This window comes from Lutra lutra, chromosome 8, assembly GCF_902655055.1.
Source record: "Lutra lutra chromosome 8, mLutLut1.2, whole genome shotgun sequence".
NCBI classification, from domain to species: domain Eukaryota; kingdom Metazoa; phylum Chordata; class Mammalia; order Carnivora; family Mustelidae; genus Lutra; species Lutra lutra.
The window spans coordinates 106,314,526-106,334,456 of record NC_062285.1 but is presented as its reverse complement, the minus strand read 5'-3'; the positions used below and the strand labels follow the sequence as shown (position 1 = coordinate 106,334,456).

Below are 19,931 nucleotides of genomic sequence, written 5' to 3'. Positions count from 1 at the left end.
AAGTGAGCATTTTGGAACTTCTCATTGTTAGCATAGTAATTAAATGAGAAGTGTTATGACAAAAGAAAACAATCACAGAGTGCCTTTGCCATGGGGTTTAAGGTTTCATCTTGCTCCACTTTAATGAAGCCCGGAAAGGTGCAGAAAGCAGTGTCTGGTTTTCAAATCACAGGAATCCTCTATAATTAAACCTTGTAATCAAAACATTGCCTATGAGCAGTTTCCATAAACTGATGTTCCTAACGAGGATTTTTAAGAAGAGTTTAAAACAATCCTTACAAATTTTGCTAGTAAAAATGCTAATGCTCATTCTGAGTGAAAACAAAATCAAGTAAACTGTAGGTATTTCTTTAGGATTAAAATAATGGCATATGTCATTTCCCCTATTTATTCCTACAGGCCATAAAGATTGCCCTAAACCCAAACTCCTCTTCCACACACTCATACTTATTCAGCAAAGCCCTGCCTGGTCCCTTCTCACTTGTGTTTTTGTTAGCCCTTTTCAATAAACTTAAACCTTTCAGTTGATCAGTCTACAGTGATTTTTTTACCCCAATTTTAACTTCCGAATAATAGTATCCATAAGACGCCCAACCACTGTCAAAATGGTCCATCTTAGAAATGTATACTCTATATTAACTTAAAAAGACAGTCTTGCAAAGACTTAAATCCTGAAGATTTTACTTTGCTTGGAGCTCACCGCCTGTGCTATGCTAAATACTAGTGAAGGAATGTGTACCCGCAGGTGGTTAAAAGACCTAGATGGGATCCTCACTTCTTTCACTGAAGTCTGAGATCACATACACACATAACTTCTCAGCAGGCTTGTTAGTAATGTTTGGAGCCTCTAGCCTGTTGCAAATGGTATCACTCATCCTAATACATGACATATTTGAGATAAACAAGGACTTGAACATCCATTGTAATATTCTGATGACACCAGAGTGTTGCATTAATGTATTGTTTGCTCCCTATTTGCTTGCTCCCATTCTGACAGCCATGAAACCATTCTTAGCACTGACCAATGTAGAAATAGTCATGTTTATTTCCTTTTTGAGTCCTATTACATCTTCATTGGCAATTCCTCACCACCCCCGCACCAAACTCTTGTAAGTCCATGGTCTTTTATTAATGTCAAATTATGGATCACGGCCATTTCTGGAGGGTACTCTTTGGTGCCTGACCCATCAAGCTGAATCTGATATCCATAGAACTGTAAGATCTAATAGTCAGGGGTAATATGAGGACAGAAATTGATGGTAGTAAATCCATTAACCAGCCAGATGACTGGGCTACTTTTCCAGACACTGAGGAATTCTGCTCCAGTGGTCCACTCAATATTCCCAAACTACACATCTCATTTCACCATCACTCAGGGTGGCACTCCTAACCATTTTCTCCACTCCTGCCTGTCATGGTTTCACTAACTTTAAATGACTATCTTGATAGCAGAACTCATGTGATCAATCCAGAGTAAGATTACAGGGCAGAAGCCTAATACAAAGCCATTGTTTATCAGAAGAAAATCCAAGGAAGAAACTTTAAGGAGGAGCCTGAAAAGCTTCTCTTATGTCCCTGGTCTACAAATAATGTACAAATTCTGAAAAATTAGATCACAGATGTACGGGACCGTTCCTTGTAACTACCCAACCCAGTGACTTTCTACCTTATATGTTGAATCTACATTTCACCAGTGCTTCCTTCCCTAATTTTGACCAGATCCTCTGCTCTGCTCTTTGCTCCACATCTTGCATCCCCTTTAGACTCCTGTTATTACCAGGGCACACAGACATTAGTACCTGGATGAGTGGGGTGGGGATAGTCATGATTTCAAGGAAGGAGAGAACTCATGGTATACTTCTGCTACCTTCTAGAATTATTTTATTCCACTGAATTGGTTGCAAGAGAAAGGAAGAAAAAGAAGAGCATCACCGAGGAGCACCTTGAGACCACCTGCAGCCAAAGTACTAGTTGAGGTCCACCCTGGGCCAGAGGGAATCTATTTGACAGAAGGTGAGAAATCACATCCCTGAACATCATGGTTTCGCATGCTTGTCTTTCCCCTTTTTCATTCCTATTACTCTGGGTGTTGTGACTTCATCTCTCAGAGAACTGACTGAACGTATCTTCACATCAATAATCTGCATGAAACCAGCAATCTATGAGAGACATAACACACAAGAAAACTACACAGCGAGGCAACATCTTCAGCACTGTTCCTATAAAATGTCATCTCCGTTAGATACATGAGCTATCCACTTTGTGTCTCTTATCTTCCATCGGTAAACACACCAGGATCACCATTTTGTTGTGGTAATAATTTCTGAATGCTGTGACCTAAAGGAAATGATGTTGGTGCCATCAAGACATTTAGTTCACTGTGGTGGTGTTAGGGTGTGATACACTCACCTATCAAATGATGAAATACTCCACACCATTTCAAAACCACAAGTCTAGTCAGCCAGATGTAAAATGATTGAATTACTGGGTCAAATTAATTGATCAAAACTATTGATTTCATGGAATAAGACAGTAGAGGCAAAGAAATTCATGTTATTCCTCTATAAACATCTACGTAGCCAACCATAAAGCCCCCTTATTTCTTCAAGACTGAAAATTTCCTTAACTAAGTAGAGGTTGCTGAAGCTGACTTTTTAGACTATTAAAACTTCCTCAACCAGAGGAGAATTTCTAACTTAGAATAATGGAAAAATCTACCTTCTTCCAGCCATAACACTCACTGAAATCTGTTGCAACTCACATTATACTGTGAATCTGAATGGCACACAAAGGTACACATTCCAAGAGCCTGATACAGAGAAAATTGGAAGCTGCAATGTATTTAGAGAAATCCTAGGGAAATAATTTTTCCTAAAAAAAATGTATATTTCTATAATCTTTGATTATAACTTATCCAAAAAGAAGCAATTAAGTATTTAAAATTTTACTAACTATAAAATATTAGTATCTTTACATATACTATCTTATTTAAGTCTTTCAAGTGGACACTCTCATCACCATTTTCTAAATAGGAAACTGAGGTTTATGGAAATTATTTTCTCAAGTGGCAGAGTCAAGTTTTGAATCCAGGTCTAAATCCTGTATTTCTATTTGTAATGGTTATGGAATCTGTGCTAGAATACTGGTTGAGCCACTTAATTACTTAATCTGGGCCTTGGTTTCCTCATCTACAAAGTGGAGCTAACAGCACCTAAAAGCTTCTCTCCATCTCAGCACTATTGACATTATGCACTAAATTCTTTGCTGAAAAGACTGTTCAGTGCCATACAGGATGTTCAGCAGCCTCTCTGGCCTCTACCCACTAAATACCAGTAGCTTGGCCCATAATTGTGACAACCAGACAATCAAAAATGGCCACAGACATTGCTACACATTCCCTGGAGAGTAAAATCACTCTGATTGAGAACTACTGGTATCAATTAAAAGACAGTTGTGAAGAGTCTATCAGTTACTACATAAAAAGAGTCTTGAAGATGATGATGATGGTAAAGATGGGGGTGGGGAGGAAGTGGAGGAAAACACTTGCATTGGACTAAATCGTACTTATGTTTTATTCAGCCTGATTGGGCAGATATCATAAAAACTCATGAAAGACTTGATTAGAAAGAAAATAAACTTTAAAACAGCTGGTAAGTTTCTAGTTTTTAAGATTATTTCAGGAAAACTTCCATAAATCTTTTCCTTTCTTTATTAAGTAAAAATGTTTTACATATAAGATTATATATTAAATAGCCAAGTAAATTTGCTTAGTATAATGCCAGTACACATCAGCATAAAACTAACACCATATTGAAATCTATGTCCAGATTTGAATAGATGGAACATCCATCACTTAAAAGAATATCACAAATACTATTTTTTCTTTGTCAGGCTACTTAACCTTGAAATAAATTTATACTTGAGAACATTCAGTCATGGACTAATATATTTACTAAAGAATGTTACAACTATGATTACCATGTTGAGATTATCAATGGAATTAAATTACAGAATATATCTTACCTAAAGTCTTAACAGGATCAGAATAATCAGAATCGGTAAATTGTCCCATAATATTTGTGGCTCTAAATTTAAATCTATGAAATAAAAAAAATTAAAAACCAACAATTTGCATGATATATGACTTTTTTCTATGAACAATTTAACAAATAGCAATGAAAAATGCACATTTTTATTCAAGAGAAAATGTATTTATAAGATGCAAACTTGGAAATCAGTTGCCATCAGAACAATATATCCTATCCTTATGTGAGATGAATTATTATCCTGAACATAAGAGAGTAATTAAAAGTTTGGCCAGACTCATGAGGTCAGCAGTTTAAACAGATGAAGTAGATTACATCCCTCTTAGATTTATTTGGATGAAATTTTTCATGTCTGTGAAACTGTGTTACACAAACATACCTTACAAATATAAAGTATAATAACTGCTATACCTCAACTACCTTTGAAAATACCAGTGATTTGGAATGGTCATACAGAATTATTTTGTTCACATGTTAACAAAGTAAGAAAAATTCTTCTTAATTTTCTGTGCACAGAAGTATTTTCACTTTCTATGCATTTATGACATAAGAAACAGAAAATGGTTGTAGAATGGGTGATTCTAACATCTTCAGAGATAACTGAAATTTACCTTATTTAAAAATGATAGTCATCTAAGCATTTTAAAGTACAAAACCAACTTATATTAATAAGTTTCAGTTTGTAATTTAATCTCTACCCTTCTCAAATTCTCATGATTTTATTGATTATATGAAGAGTCTGTGTTGGAAAAAGATGCAAAATAAAAAATATTTGAATAAATATTAAATTTTATTTCAAATAAACTATTTGAATAAATATAAATATTAAAATATTTGAAGGGCACCTGGGTGGCTCAGTGGGTTAAGCCTTTGCCTTCGGCTCAGGTCATGATCTCAGGGTTCTGGGATCGATCCCCGCATCGGGCTTTCTGCTCAGCAGGGAGCCTGCTTCCTCCCCTCTCTCTCTCTGCCTGCCTCTCTGCCTACTTGTGATCTCTATCTGTCAAATAAATAAATAAAATCTAAAAAATTTTTTGAATAAATATTAAATAAATAAAATTTGAATATTAAACTTTGAATAAATATTAAATATTTGAATAACTATTAAATAAATAAATAAATAAATAATTTCATTACTGCCTATATATAATGACTAAATTTCAGGCAATGACTTAGTAACCAAAGTAACTATACTTCTTAGTTGATGATAGAGCAGTCTATTTTTTCAAACGCCTAAACTTTCTGTTTTTCTAATGTTAACTTGGTTTAGGATGTTTATGAAGAATTTAATAATGCTTTAACTATCAGGCAAACAAGAAATTAGCTGCATTTTTCAAATTTGGTACTAAAAATTATATTTTGGAAATTAAATAATTTAAAATTAAAATTGACAAATTTAAAAATTTAAAATTTAAAATGACAAAACACAGTCAATTTAACAGGAGATAAGTGATTAATTTAGCAAAGCATTTAATAAAACCAGAATATCAGCAGTAGTATTTAATACACTAGATAATTATGATCTACAAAATGACAAATATTAAAGTGAATTATAAATATTTCAGTCATTAATTGAGTGGTTTGGTAGTACAAAGAGGAGAAAATTACTGCTATGACTGATAAACTGAAGATGTCATCAACTAAAAAGATTAGGACAGTGTTTCTAAAAACCCATACATTCGCATGTGTTGTAAAATACTGAGTGAAGAGCACAAAATATTATGTTAGTCACATTATCTTTTACAGAAAGAATTCAGTTCTCCTATCCATGTTCTCCAATTACATGTTTTTCATATTGTTCTTATGTCACTTACCATATCAAGTCATAATTACTTCTAAGCTTGCTTACTTTCCCTACAGAACTGTACATTTAGGGAATGTAAGGAAAATGTCTTGTTGATCTTCACCACATAGCAGGTCATGATACATTATGGATGCTAGTGCTTATTGGAAACACAAAAAGATGGGTAGATGGATGAATAAAAGACGTCGACTTGCTTGCTGCCACAATGCATTCGTAAGTGTCAACGATACTTACAGGTATTGCTTTTTTGGTTTCAGAGGTCCATTGCAAACTCTGTCTTCATTGCCAGGAATCATGCATGCATTATCAGCACCAATGATGTAGATTTCTTCATTGCCACTGAACTTTGTCTTGCCTTCCGTACACGGAGGATTAGGAAAGCCTTCATTTGTAAAATATGGCCTTGGTTTATTAAAATATGCATCATACCACTTTGTTACATTTCCATCATGCTGAGCTATTTTCAGAAGAAAAAAAGGATAAAATAACAAGTAATATATGAAGGTATTGTCACATTTCTGAAGAGCATTTCTATAATCGCATGAGGAAAATCTGGATGCAACATCTGTCACTCTGTGAACCACAAGGGATGACTCAGCTGATCTACCTGGATAAACAGGGAACCCTATCTTTCTCCATCGCACATGACTGAGGCTTTATTGTGGAGGATAACTTCTCAGAGACTGAAAGAACATCTCTCAGTCAAGGGTAACTCTCCTGTTCAAACTTCCAAAGAAGCTATCAAGACTCCATCTTGCCAAAATCAAGCAATCCAGTCAGTATACGGAATAAATAGATCACATATTTTAACTATGCCTTTTCTCATTTTGGTCAAGTATTTTAGGTGTACATTAATGATTAGTGTAATTAATGATAATATTAATACTATTAAGCTCAAAAGTTGTGTGATAACAGGTAATCAACCTTATATTACCAATTCTGAACTGAAATTTCTTTAACATTCAACAATTGATACTCTAACAAGATAACAGTTGATGATACCTCCTGCTTCTGTTACAAGCACTTGTACATTTTTGATTGGTCCATGATCATCATTGTAGTAACATATTGGCATTCTGATTGTAATTGTTGTTGAAGTCACAAGCAGTTTTCCTGTGGCATCATAAATAGGGGTTGGTTTGGTTTTGGGTCGTGCTGGAGCTTTAAACAAAGAAGAAATATCACTTCAATTGATTTTTTTGTTTCTGAAGAGAAGAAAAAAATTTTAAATTCTCATATCATGCAGGCGATTTATATATAAAATGATGACAAATAAATGACAAATGAAACAGTTTTGTTTGAATATAACAGATGGTTAGCAATTATTATCTCCTGAAGTTTTAATTATGTATTTCATAATTGCTTGAGATAATGGGGCTCAGGTGTGATTTTTACCCATCTGAGTCCTCTTCACATATTAAAAAAAATCAAATTATTTATGTTCTCATTCATATAATTTTTATAAGTGCATTAAATCATACAATATTTTAGTGGGTTTCTTCTTTTTTTTTAATATTTTATTTATTTATTTGACAGACGGAGATCATAATTAGGCAGAGAGGCAGGCAGAGAGAGAGAGAAGGGGAAGCAGGCTTCTCACTGAGCAGAGAGCCCAATGTGGGGCTCGATCCCAGGACCCTGGGATCATGACCTGAGCCGAAGGCAGAGGCTTAACCCAATGAGCCACCCAGGCGCCCCCGTTTTATCTTCTTTTACTTCCTTTAGCTGATTCATCGATTTCTATTCTAGTCGTACCAGCATCCCTCCCACAGTTTATCCATGCCAAACATATGGATGATATCCTCCCATATTTTTCTCCATGTTCACATAACCATATAAAATAAAGTCATACATGATAGATTATTCTCACTTTTGATTTTTTTTAATGGGACTATATCATGTATTATAATCACTCCACATATTGCTTTCTTCACTTAAGTATGACTTATATAAGTCTTTCTATGTCACCAAGCATGGGGCTAACTCATTCTATTTAATGATTATGTTGTATATCATGGTGTGACATCGTATTTATTCAATCATTCAGCTAATAATGGGAATTCACTCTTCCTTCTGGTTTTGAACATTTGCTGCAATAAATAGCCTTATATATTTAGTCTTATTTACTGATCCTTTTATTTCTGGAATAGATTTCCAAGAACAGAATTTCTGAAACAAAATACATAAATATTTTTAACTTTAATAGGTATTACCAGAATAATTTCTGAAAGTGCCATGATAATTCACATTTTACCGCCAATGCATACAAACGTCTCCAAAATCAATATCTGTAAGAGCTCTGCTTGTTTCATTTCATCTCATAGCTATATGTGTACACCAGCTGTTGGAGCACAGCACGTTGCTTAATCAAACTTCAATTTCCATATTTATTAAAATTTTTTTAAAAGCCTCTCAATAATGCCATAAAATTGGCAATACCATTTCCATTTTATAGATGAGGAAATGGCCTTATGTCACATAGCTGTAAAAGGGAAATACCAAGATTTTAATCAAATCTTTTTGGCTTGATCCTTTAGCTCATTCCTCTGTAATGTAAGGGCTATAATAATATTAGAAGTTTAGGAAGCTTATTGGAGGAACTACCCACGAAGAGTCAAGGAACAGGGAACAGAAGTAGGCGGCGAGAGCCTTTAGACCCCAGATCACAGGTCTAACACCTATGTGAGACAAGAAGGAAGGAAGGATTCAGCAGCAAGAGCCTCAGATTTCAGGGATTTCTGGAAAACTCTCAGCCAGGTCACTAGGGAGTCCCTAAGAGAAGGTTTCCAGTTAGAGGAATCTGGCATTTTGATAGGATTATCCAACTATATATTATGTGTCAAATGCAAATTTAATGACACTACTATTAATTCAAGGCCACTCCATGTCACCAAAAACAATCATGCATATTACTGGAGAAAAATGAGTCTCTAGCGCCTCACCAGTACCACCAGTACTCACATATTTTTTCTAGACAACTGATCACGAGTCTATCTGTCCTATCTAAGGAGTGGAAAGTCAGAACAAATCCTCTCTACCTGGGGATGATCAAAGCAATAAACATAGGAGGTTTTTTTTTTTTTTTTAAATTTAATTTAATTTTTTATTTTTTTCAGCATAACAGTATTCATTATTTTTGCACCACACCCAGTGCTCCATGCAATCCGTGCCCTCTACAATACCCACCACCTGGTGCCCCCAACCTCCCACCCCCCACCCCTTCAAAATTCTCAGATCGTTTTTCAGAGTCCATAGTCTCTCATGGTTCACCTCCCCTTCCAATTTCCCTCAACTCCCTTCTCCTCTCCATCTCCCCTTGTCCTCCATGCTATTTGTTATGCTCCACAAATAAGTGAAACCATATGATAATTGACTCTCTCTGCTTGACTTATTTCACTCAGCATAGGAGGTTTTGCTAAAGAATTAATATAATGCAGCCATCGTTACCCACATACTTACCGGTCTGCCACTGAATAACAAAAAGAAATTAAGATGGTATGACATAAGTCCTTCTCTATGAAGTCATTTTGTAAAACAGCTGATGTTTTTGAAGAACTTATGCATTTGCACATTCCAAGTAGTTTGGAATTAAAAGCAAAAGCATATCTTAATACTTTTAAATAATACTACAATTACATAAACTATCATTGATGAAAAGACAAAACTTACCAGCTTCATCTTACAGGGAATATTTCTTAATAGTACTTAAGAGTACTAGTTTCTAGGCACTGTCCTAAGGGTTTTCAAAGATTACCTCTTTTAATCTTCACAACAATCTGTGAGGTAGGAACTAGCGTTATCTGCATTTTACAACTTATAGAGGTTAAGACACTTGCCCAAAGTTGAGCAGATATCAAGAGGCCAATCCAGGATTCAGTCTCCCTAGTGTGATCTGGCTCATTTAATCACTCTGCTCTGCTGTGCTTACAAAAGACTAAGAAAAGTTACTCTTTGCTTCAGAATGAGGAGCATTCTACTAAAGGTCCATATGTTTCATTTTTAAAATCTCTCTCCAGGTTTTACTATGGATTTTTAGAGAGATGGCACAATTGCATGTATGTTTTCAGTCAGGAAGAGAAAGAATCACAAATGACTGACTAGCCCTAAGTTTTTCTTAACAATCTCTTTTGGTTTTCATGGATCGTTTTGTGTAAGGGAGGCAACCTTCAATCTTAATTATATTTTCTATAAACAATACCTGTCAGAATAATGAATTGATCGATCTACTTTACAGTCAGAATCATAAAGCGGAATATATGGTAGTGCAGTAAACATTATCTGATTAACTAAAAAAGAATTTTACTTTCAAGATAAAGATCAGTCAAGGAATTTAATTAAAACTAGTCAAAGTCTAGCCATGGGTAATTTCACAATCAATTTTCAGTAAAACTACAAAACATAATAACAGACTATAAAATTTGTCTCAGAAAACTTTAAATTTAGAGGGAAAGAAATGTAAGATAAATAGCAGGTGGGCATTCTCTTTAAGATGGTAATTTGCATTATTATTTAGACATTTTAAATATAGCTTTAATAAGCAGAGTTTATTACTAAATGTAGGCTTATTATCGCATATGCATCATTTAAAAGCTTGACTACATTCTTAACTCTAATAATAGAATTCAATTATAATTACTCTTTGATTAAAACAACAGTATTTCACAGGAAGGCAGTTCATGTCTGTACCTTTAATGTCCATGGTTATTCTCATCTGAACCTTTGGCCCTGCGCCAGCACTATTGATTGCATAAACCTAAAAAAAAAAAAGAAATATCTTGCTACTATTTTTATCGTGGTCATACGTAATTTTAAAATGATTCTACTTTTAAAAACAAACATAGCCTCTTTATTATATTTTTCCTGCACTTACTCAAATGAATACAGTCTGTGGAGGAAGATCATTCTTAATAAAGTAGTTTTTCAAACTATCTTACAGTACTAAGGCCTGAGAACAAAGGGTGAGTGACTCCGACAGCCCTATCATGGTGACCAGGAAGGATGTGGCTTCACTTTGAACCCGTAGGAGGAGCAGAGGCAGAAAAGCCCCTAGGTCTACACTCCATCTACTCTCACATCTGCGCCTTCCCTCTGTAGCTAGGTAACTCTGGCTTTCTTTAAATCCATATTCAAGACTCTCTTTTTTTCCCCTTCTCTGAAATGAAATCCTATTCCTTCAACCTCCTTGTTTTCCTGTATTAAATCATCCCTCTGAAAGTTGGCCTTTATGCCCTTTTTCACCCCTGCCCCGAAGTATCCGACACTATAACCTGCATAATGGAGCATATACACATAAAACATTTCTGTTTGTATAGACAGAGGGTGATTCACACAAATGGGGATCCTTTCAATTCACTTAATGCTTAAGAAATTGTAGACAGAGAATCTTTTATTTACTTTATTTTGCTCTATAAAAACAGAGACTATATTCTTGCCCAATTTCATTCACAAACACAATTCAGAATATAATATGTGTATTGGAACTAATTGACTTGTTTTCTACACTTCCACATTATAGCTACTTTGGGGATGTTTTTACAAAACTAAAATTATAGTAATATATATGATGCAATGGGTACAGTAAACAGACAAAGCCTAAAAAATGGGGTTAAAAAATATCTAAAGAAAATATTTATTGGAGCTTGTAAATTTAAGGAAAGAAGTATTGGGGCGCCTGGGTGTCTCAGTTGGTTAAGTATCTTCCTTCGGCTCAGGCTCAGGTCATGATTCCAGGGTCCTGGGATCAGAGCCCCACATGGGCTCCTGCTCAGTGGAGAGTCTCTTCTCCCTCTCCCTCTGCCTTTCCCACCTCATCCCCTCCACACCACCCCCCGGGCTGTGTTCACTTTCTTTCTCTCTCAATGAATAAATAAAATATTTTTAAAAATTTAAAAAATGGAAAGTGATATTTTGGTGTGCTACATTATTTTTACTTCTTTGTGGTACAGTCTACCATTTAAGTGAGATAATAAATGAAGAGTTAGGTATGCTTCTCAAATTGCATTGTACAAAGAAGTCACTTGTAAACCTGTTGAATGAAGATATGCAGGTTTTGATTAAGTAGGTTGAGATGGATGTGAAAGTTATATATTGTTAATAAATTCCTTGGTGTTGAGGAGCTATAAATTGCATTTTTTGAGCAGTAAGTTAAATAACTTTTTTACTATTAAGTTTTTGCTATTTTTTCTTTAAATTATGAATTAGTTCTGCTTTGTTTCCTATTCTTTTCTCTTATTCCAAAAGGCAAAACTCATGGAGAACTCACTGCTTCCTATAAACCTAATTCTTTAAATCTTACAATAATCTTATAAAGAAATCATTATTCCTATTACTGTTTTTTCCCTTTTTTTTGGTTTCAAGTTTTTATTTAAATTCCAGTTGGTTAACATATAGTGTAATATTAGTTTCAAGAGCAGAATTTACTGTTTTTTTTTTTTTTTTTTAGATAAGGAAACTGAGGTAGAGAATTGAGGCAAGTGCTCAGAAGCAAATCACAGAGTCAGGATTTGAACTCAGATCAGTTCATTCTTTTAACCACCCTCCCTCTACCTTACAGAATAGAAGTCCATATAATGGGGTGTGCAGTAAGAATCCTAGCAGGACAGATACATATATTAAAAAAAGATATATAGTGAGTGAAGGAAGAAATGAAGATATGCAGATATATAGATGTAATATAGAGAAAAACATATATATATGAATATAAATTATTAATAAGTGTTCTGATTACATGATAATCATAAAAGAAGGTAGGAAAATTAAATACTAAGCTACTTGAATGTTTAGGGTGAACTCTATGTTGCTTAAAAGATGATATTCTGACCATATAATTCTATTTGCAAATTTTAAGACATACTACAAAAACACATTTTTGAAATAAATTGTGTGAATATCTGTATGTCTGTAAACACATATGGATAATTTAAAATTGGGATGTAAAATGCTTAGTTTTAGTAATTATTATGTGAAAGGTACGTGAATTTCAAACATGTAAATCGTTGTTTCTGCCCTTTGCCTTTGAAATTTGCTTTTCCATTTTCCATTTATAATCACATATAAATGGCCTCCCTTTAGGTAGAATCTCTCTTTACATATCACTGCTCTCTTGCTTTTAACATGCATTTTTTCCCCTTTATTTTACTTCTGGATTTCTACTATTGTTGGATGCTGAGTTTGTAAACTGAATTTTTAAAACAGGCAAGTCATTAAAAGCTACGGATGCTTACACTGATATTATACGTATGTCCACCTTTTAGTCCTTCCAACATCGCAATGACGGATGTGTCAGTTTGCTGGATAATACTGAGGTTGTGAATCTGGACAGCAGTAGGATCATCTTCTCGATAAACTAAAGCTTGGTATACTTGGATATTTCCATTGGGTTGAGAAGGAGGAAGAAATGTTAACTGGAATTTTGTAACTTCGTCTGGTATCTTCTGAAATGTCATGTTGTTAGGTGGATCCTTGGGGACTAAAATGAAATATTAAGCAATTAGTTTTTAAAACTTTTTGTTTCTCTTTTTTTTTTTTTTTTTGACAGAGAGAGATCACAAGCAGGCAGAGAGGCAGGCAGAGAGAGAGGAGGAAGCAGGCTCCCCGCCGAGCAGAGAGCCCGACGCGGGGCTCGATCCCAGGACTCTGAGATCATGACCTGAGCCGAAGGCAGCGGCTTAACCCACTGAGCCACCCAGGCGCCCCTTGTTTCTCTTTTTAATCTCCATTTAAAAATTGTGTCAAATGTCTGCTTCTAAAATGTGTTACACAAATTATTTAAACCATGTATGTTATGGAGACAAGCAAAATGGCTGATATGTGTGGGCCACAGAAATCATAATGGTGATTCAGTTAGTTTGGTTATTAATTTATTTTGACTTTTACATGTATTTGTTTTTATATAGAATGCATTCCCAAGCTTTTGTACTGCTTGTTTAAAGATAATATAGACTCACAGGAATTTGTGAAAGTGGTACATACATACCCCTAGAACATTCCCCCAACTTTTACCAGTGGTGACAACTTACCTAACTAGTTTTATATAAAATCTCAAACCTGGATATTGACATTAGTACAATACTGTTAATTAGATTACAGGCCTTAATCGGATTTCACCATTTTCACATGCTTTCATAAATGTGTGTGTAGTTCTATGCAATTTTATTCCATGTAAAGATTCCTGCAATCATTACCAGAAATAAGGTGTAAAACTTTTCCATTTCCATAGAAAAACCTCCCCAGCTGTCCCCTCCCCTTGTATTTGCACCCTATGCATTCCCAAAACATGAACCATTGTTCTTCATAGTTCTGTCACTTTAAGGAAAACAACAGCATAATGCTTAAATTCCATCAAGGTTGTTGTATGTATCAGTGGTTCATTCTTTTTTTTATTACGGAGCAGTGTTCCAGTTTGTGGATACACCAAAGTTTGTTTAATCATAGAAAAACATTTGAGTTGTTTCTAGTTTTTCTGTTACTTCTAATAAACCTGCTATTAATGCTCATTTACAGCTGTTTGTGTGAACATAAATTTTTAATTCTCTGTGATAATTGTCCAAGAATATGATTGCTAGGTAATGTGCTCTAAGTGCATGTTTAGTTTTATAAAAGGCTGCCAAACTATTTTTCAGTGTGGCTGTATCCTTTTGCTTTCCCACTAACAATGTACAAGAGATCCAGTCTCTTTGTATCTTTGCCAGCATTTGGCATCATCATTATTTTATAATTATTATTTTATCTGTTCTAGTAAATGCATAGTGATATCTCATTGTGGTTCTAATCTGCATTTCCTTAATAGCTAGTGATGCTGAAACTCTATCTTATCATGAGTTTATTTGCCCACTGTATCTCCTCATGATGAAATGTCTAGTCATGTCTTTTCCCAATTTCTAACTGGAATTCTTTTGAGTTTTGAGAGTTCTTTATATATTCTAGATATTTCATCTTATTTTTGATAAATAAAAATTAGCCTAATGCATAACAGCTAAGTATCAGTGAATTATCATGAAAGAAAGTGATATATGTGAGGATAAAATTAATTTATGAATATAAGAACTAGTTCTTGCTGTACTATATATTAGTGTTCTCTATATAAATGACTGACTGCATGAATATATTTATTTTGATCAAATTGAAATGGATATATCTCCCATACTAAGGGGATTTCCATGAATAAGGCTGCGAATATTTGGCTAGCAAAGGTTCGGATGCTCAAGCTCTACTACCTTTATTTATTATTTATTATCTTATAAAATATCTTTATAGATAAAACTCTGCAATAAGCAGAAAAAAAAAAGTAATAACGGTGGGAAAAAAAGAGGAACAGATAAATATGGTATAGTGCCAAATATCAATATTAAGTAGAAAAATGCATAGCTAAAGTGAAAGTTAAATTGGCTCAAGATAGATGTCACATTTGCTGTTATACATTTCTATGATATAAAAAATATGTTTTCTTTTAATAAGAACTCTTTCTAAAAAATCAGATTAGGTTTAAGGTTGAATAAGTGAAATAACTCTGAATGCTGGAAAGAATTTCCTATTTTCCAAATATCTTTGGTTTTACCTCTAAAATTCTACTCTTAGAGATTTAGTAATAATTTATTTAACCATGATATCTTTGTGAAGGGTAGCATTTGACAATCAGTACTTTACGGTATAAGTGTGAATAAATTCAGCAGCATCTTTCCTCCCAGGTGAGATGTGGGAGAAGTACAAAGAATAAGAAAGTAAGTATCTGGGATATATGTGGCAGCAAAATGGAAACAAATGAAATTTTAGGGTGCTGAGGATATCTTCTAATGCAGAACCATAACTTTATAGACAATAGAGCATATAACATAATGAAAAGACTAGCTAAAAAACATGTTTTACCTCCTATACTTACCTTACAGAGAGCAACAAATAAACTATAGCAACACTTCCCTTCATGTGCTCTTTCCAAAGATAAATCTGGTGGCAAAGAACATCAGGAGTCTGAAGGAGGATAGGGCAAGCAAGTTCTGGGAAGCTGACTTTCCACACTTAATTCCTATTGGTTACAAACTTATTATTCATTCAGACCCTGTTTGTAGGAACTTGAGGACATCTGTATGGATTCTGACATTTATTAAATAGGTTATGTAATAAAAACATGTCATTTGATTAGGTGAGAAAAACAGAGAAGGTAAGCATGACCAGGATTCTAATTTTGAATTGCAGATTATATAATGATAGACTATTGTTACTTTAATGTGCATTTAAATCATAGAAATAATTAAAATGGAATTTTACATGAAAAATTATTGGCTACAGACAATTTGAAAAATCATCTCTTAGGCAAGGTAACTCAATTTCTGAAATCTTTAGTGTTTAAATAAATACAAAAAAATACAATTAGGACATTATTATGAACTAATTTGTTTCTGTATTTCCAAGAACCAATTATTCTACATAATTCCTCTTTGCCTAAAAAATGTAAATAGAAAACTTCACTTTTGTCAGTTATGGTGAATCACGGAATTTTATATTTTATACACTTAAAAAATGTCTTGTAAAACATACCCGTTTTAAGGGGTGGTATGAGAAATTCTAAAAAAAAAGGCACTTAAATCTCAGTCAGCTTTTAGCAGTGATGGGAAATATGCCTTACCTGATTCTAAAGTAGTAACAATCACTTCAGTGCTTGACTTTCCTTCTGCATATGCAGCACTTATGTTTCCAGTGAATGCTGTGATCACCACAGAATACCTTGTGAATATTTTCAAGTCTTTAATTTCTATGGTCTTATTCTCCTCATTTGACTTGATGAAGGAAATATTAAATTCATCACTGTCTACCTATAGGAAAAAATAGCTAGTAATTAAAGGGAGTTAGTTGCACTTAAGATCCAAATCACCAAAACATAATACTACAAAGCTATGTGTGGTACATTTATCTAGCCAAGATTTAAATTAGTTTTTTTCTTGCAGTCAGATTGTCCTGGGAAATCTAAAGTGCCACTTTAACAGTCTACTTATAAGCAATTATTTCAACAACTGAAAGTAAAAGAAAAAAAATAATAACCCATCACAGTCAATCAACCCATCTAATGAACAAGCAAGTATTATCTCTGTGTCAATGAAACTCTACTTTCAACTGCATTTTTTTAAACTAACATATAAAGTATTATTAGTTTGAGGGGTACAGGTCTGTGAATCATCAGTCTTACACAATTCACAGCACTCACCATAGTACATACCCTCCCCAATGTCCATCACCCAGCCACCCAATCCCCCCCACCTCCTCCCCTCCAGCAACCTTCAGTTTGTTTCCTTAGATTAAGAGTCTCAACTGCAGTGTTTTATAGGAGAAAGAATACAGGTTTTGGTAATTAATCATTAAGGGTTCAAATCCCAACTTGGTCATATAATAGTTCCTGTAGCATTTGACAAATCACTTATGTTCTCTGTGTCTTACTTTCTGTGTACGTAAAATTGCAGTAATAATATCTATTTAGTTTGGTGAGATTTAGAAAAACAGATCTGAAGTAGTTGGCCCATTTGATTTTTTTTTTTTTTACTATGACTTACCAAAAGGAAGCACATTTTGTAACATAACTCAGGATGTGTATGTTTATACTCTTATATGTATACATATACACACTTCTTTACAACTTGAAAACAATTTCCAGAAATGCAACTTCTTTCTGAAATGCACTTTGATATTTTCTTCTCTTTGAAATTTTACTCCAGTTCATTAAAAAAATTTTGGTCATGAGTACAGTTTGAAAAACTCCCATCTAGCACTAAGCATGGCACTGGATGAGGAGACAATTGTGGATGTTATAAGTATTAGATGTGCAAAAATGAGAATCCTTAGGTGTATTAAATATAGTCGTATAGTGTGTTCAAACATCGTCTGCCTTTGCCTTTGATGGAGAGTCTGGCCTATTCATTGCGGGGATTAAACATAGCTAAAGTTTCTAGCAATACAAAGAAGGGATTTTCCTAAGATGAACAACAGAAAATTTGGGGAAATCCTACAATGCATGCTACTCTCAGGTATCCAAACTGAAACACTTAAAACCAGATTGTGTACACTGTTCACACTACTAAGTTCTTCTCAACTTGACCCTCCCTTGTAACTTTGAAAGATTTTTTGTTCAAAATATTCTTCAAATGCCCTTTTCTAAGAGCTTTTTTTAACTTAAAGAAGATGTTGCTATGAGAAACACAGCAAAAGGCTGACCAATAACGTAAGCATTGCAAAGTCAGATAGATTGTTCCCACCTTAGAGCACTGAAGGCAGTTGCCTCCTTTCTGTAAAGTGGCAGAAAACCAAATCAGCATAGGAATACTATTGATCAAGTGCATGTACTCACTGGTAGGAAGTGAGAGTGATTCAGTTTGCTCTCAGCATTTAAACATCACTTAAAAATCTAGCTTTTTAAATTTTCCTTAAGACTAGGCTTATATTGGGACACCTGGGTGGCTCAGTCAGTTGAGCGACTGTCTTTGGCTCAGGTCATGGTCCTGGAGTCCTGGAATCAAGTCCCGCATCAAGCTCCCAGCTCCATGGGAAGTCTGCTTCTCCCTCTGACCTCCCCTCTCATGCTCTCTCTCACTCTCTCTCTCTCTCTCTCAAATAAATAAATAAAATCTTAAAAAAAAAAAAAGATTAGCTTTATATTCATGCTTGGCAAGAATTACCTAGAGATGAGTGATAGTTGACTTCTATAACGGGGCATGAGTCTCCAAATCACCACGGCTCTGCCCGACTGGCTGAAGTTTATGTTACTTGACTGACAACCATAACTATATGAATTCTGATTTTATAGAGTTGGTGAATTCCTCAACATTCCATAGTTATTTAGTAGCTCAAATAGGATTTGCTCCCAAATCTTTCAAGGATTCAGAACTCTCTACACTACTACACTGGGCCTGATCTTATAAAGTAAAATTAAATTATTTCAATGTCTTCCATTAAAATAGGATATACCAAATATTGAGTAGTAAAAAGTGACATAATATGCCAGTGTTCTACTATATCTTAAAAACATATATAATAAAATCCAAAAAGAATATTGGGTCTTCAAATACAGAATGTACCAAAATTCATTTATCATTCTTCACTAAACCTACTCTGTCATTGTTATTGTTAAGCATTATTTGTTCACTTACCCAGGACTGAAACCTCAGACCTTTTTGATTCATTATTTCCCTTTTTCCAATTCCAAGCTTGTTTTCTCGTATTTTATTTGATCATCTATTATTATTATGAAATATGCCCCATTATTTTTGCAGTATGGTAGTTTTATAGCCAATGTCAGCAGTTAGACTTTGATTCTATTTTCTTTCCTTTTCCTACCCCATTTGCCCCCTTCCCCACCTGGCACACCTCAGTTCATTCCTCAAGTCCCATAACCAATATAACCTCCTCTGTGAAGTCTCCTATGTATCGTATGTCACTCATAACAGGAACTTTAATTACTTTGCTAGTTTATGGTCCAAAAAACCCACATAGCTCACATTCTATGATTAGCTGTTTGTATTCTGGTGTCTCCCACTACAGTGTGAGCTACTTAAGTTCTGCGTCCTTATTTTGGTGAGCAGAAATGATAAATAGTTGTTATTTTGAAAACAACAACAACAACAAAGGGAACAACAAACAAAGGACCACAAAATACACGAATTTCTGATAGTATCATCCAGGGTGATACCTGTGCCCATATATCTTTAAGATTTGTCAAGTTTTGCTTGAGCCTTTTAGGAAGAGAGTTTTATGCCCCTGTGACTAGTATTTGGCAAAGGCTACAGCGTAAGTCTTAAATTCAATGATATGTGTTCTTCCCTGGCCTAGGAGCCAATGATTTTTGAAGACAGATAATTATGTATCCATGAAATGAGCTGAAGATAAGCTCTATGAAGACAATGTCCAGATCAGATTTGTTCGAGGTATCCAGCACCTAGCACATTTAAAATTATGACGGCCTAGTTCCAAGAACCCTGGGGAAACTGAGAAGTGCTACAATCTCTTTGAATTCTTGTTATCTTTGACCCAAAAGGTTTGAATGGTCATATACTTCAACTTGGCACATTTTATTTTCTACTTGGTGGTTTTTCCTTTCTCCT

General features: G+C 34.4%; 1 protein-coding gene and 1 long non-coding RNA gene across 3 annotated transcripts in view; one reads left to right on the top strand and one right to left on the bottom strand.

Moving 5' to 3' along the window:
• LOC125107048 (uncharacterized) overlaps window positions 1-13,450 on the top strand; it is an 88,145-nt gene extending 74,695 nt beyond the window's left edge. The window contains exons 6-7 of one of the 2 annotated variants that reach the window (XR_007129454.1): window positions 1,875-2,013; window positions 13,388-13,450. This is a non-coding gene — a long non-coding RNA (uncharacterized LOC125107048). Of the gene's footprint in view, window positions 1-1,874; window positions 2,014-6,107; window positions 6,237-13,387 lie in introns of those variants that run through there. The other variant, XR_007129453.1, reaches the window with a different exon arrangement.
• PTPRQ (protein tyrosine phosphatase receptor type Q) overlaps window positions 1-19,931 on the bottom strand; it is a 196,395-nt gene that overhangs the window by 50,022 nt on the left and 126,442 nt on the right. The window contains exons 28-33 of the mRNA XM_047741655.1: window positions 16,472-16,658; window positions 13,074-13,318; window positions 10,537-10,603; window positions 6,853-7,011; window positions 6,085-6,307; window positions 4,024-4,097 (exon numbers count right to left, since the gene is read on the bottom strand). Coding sequence (XP_047597611.1) covers window positions 4,024-4,097; window positions 6,085-6,307; window positions 6,853-7,011; window positions 10,537-10,603; window positions 13,074-13,318; window positions 16,472-16,658 — 955 coding nt within the window. The remainder of the gene's footprint in view (window positions 1-4,023; window positions 4,098-6,084; window positions 6,308-6,852; window positions 7,012-10,536; window positions 10,604-13,073; window positions 13,319-16,471; window positions 16,659-19,931) is intronic.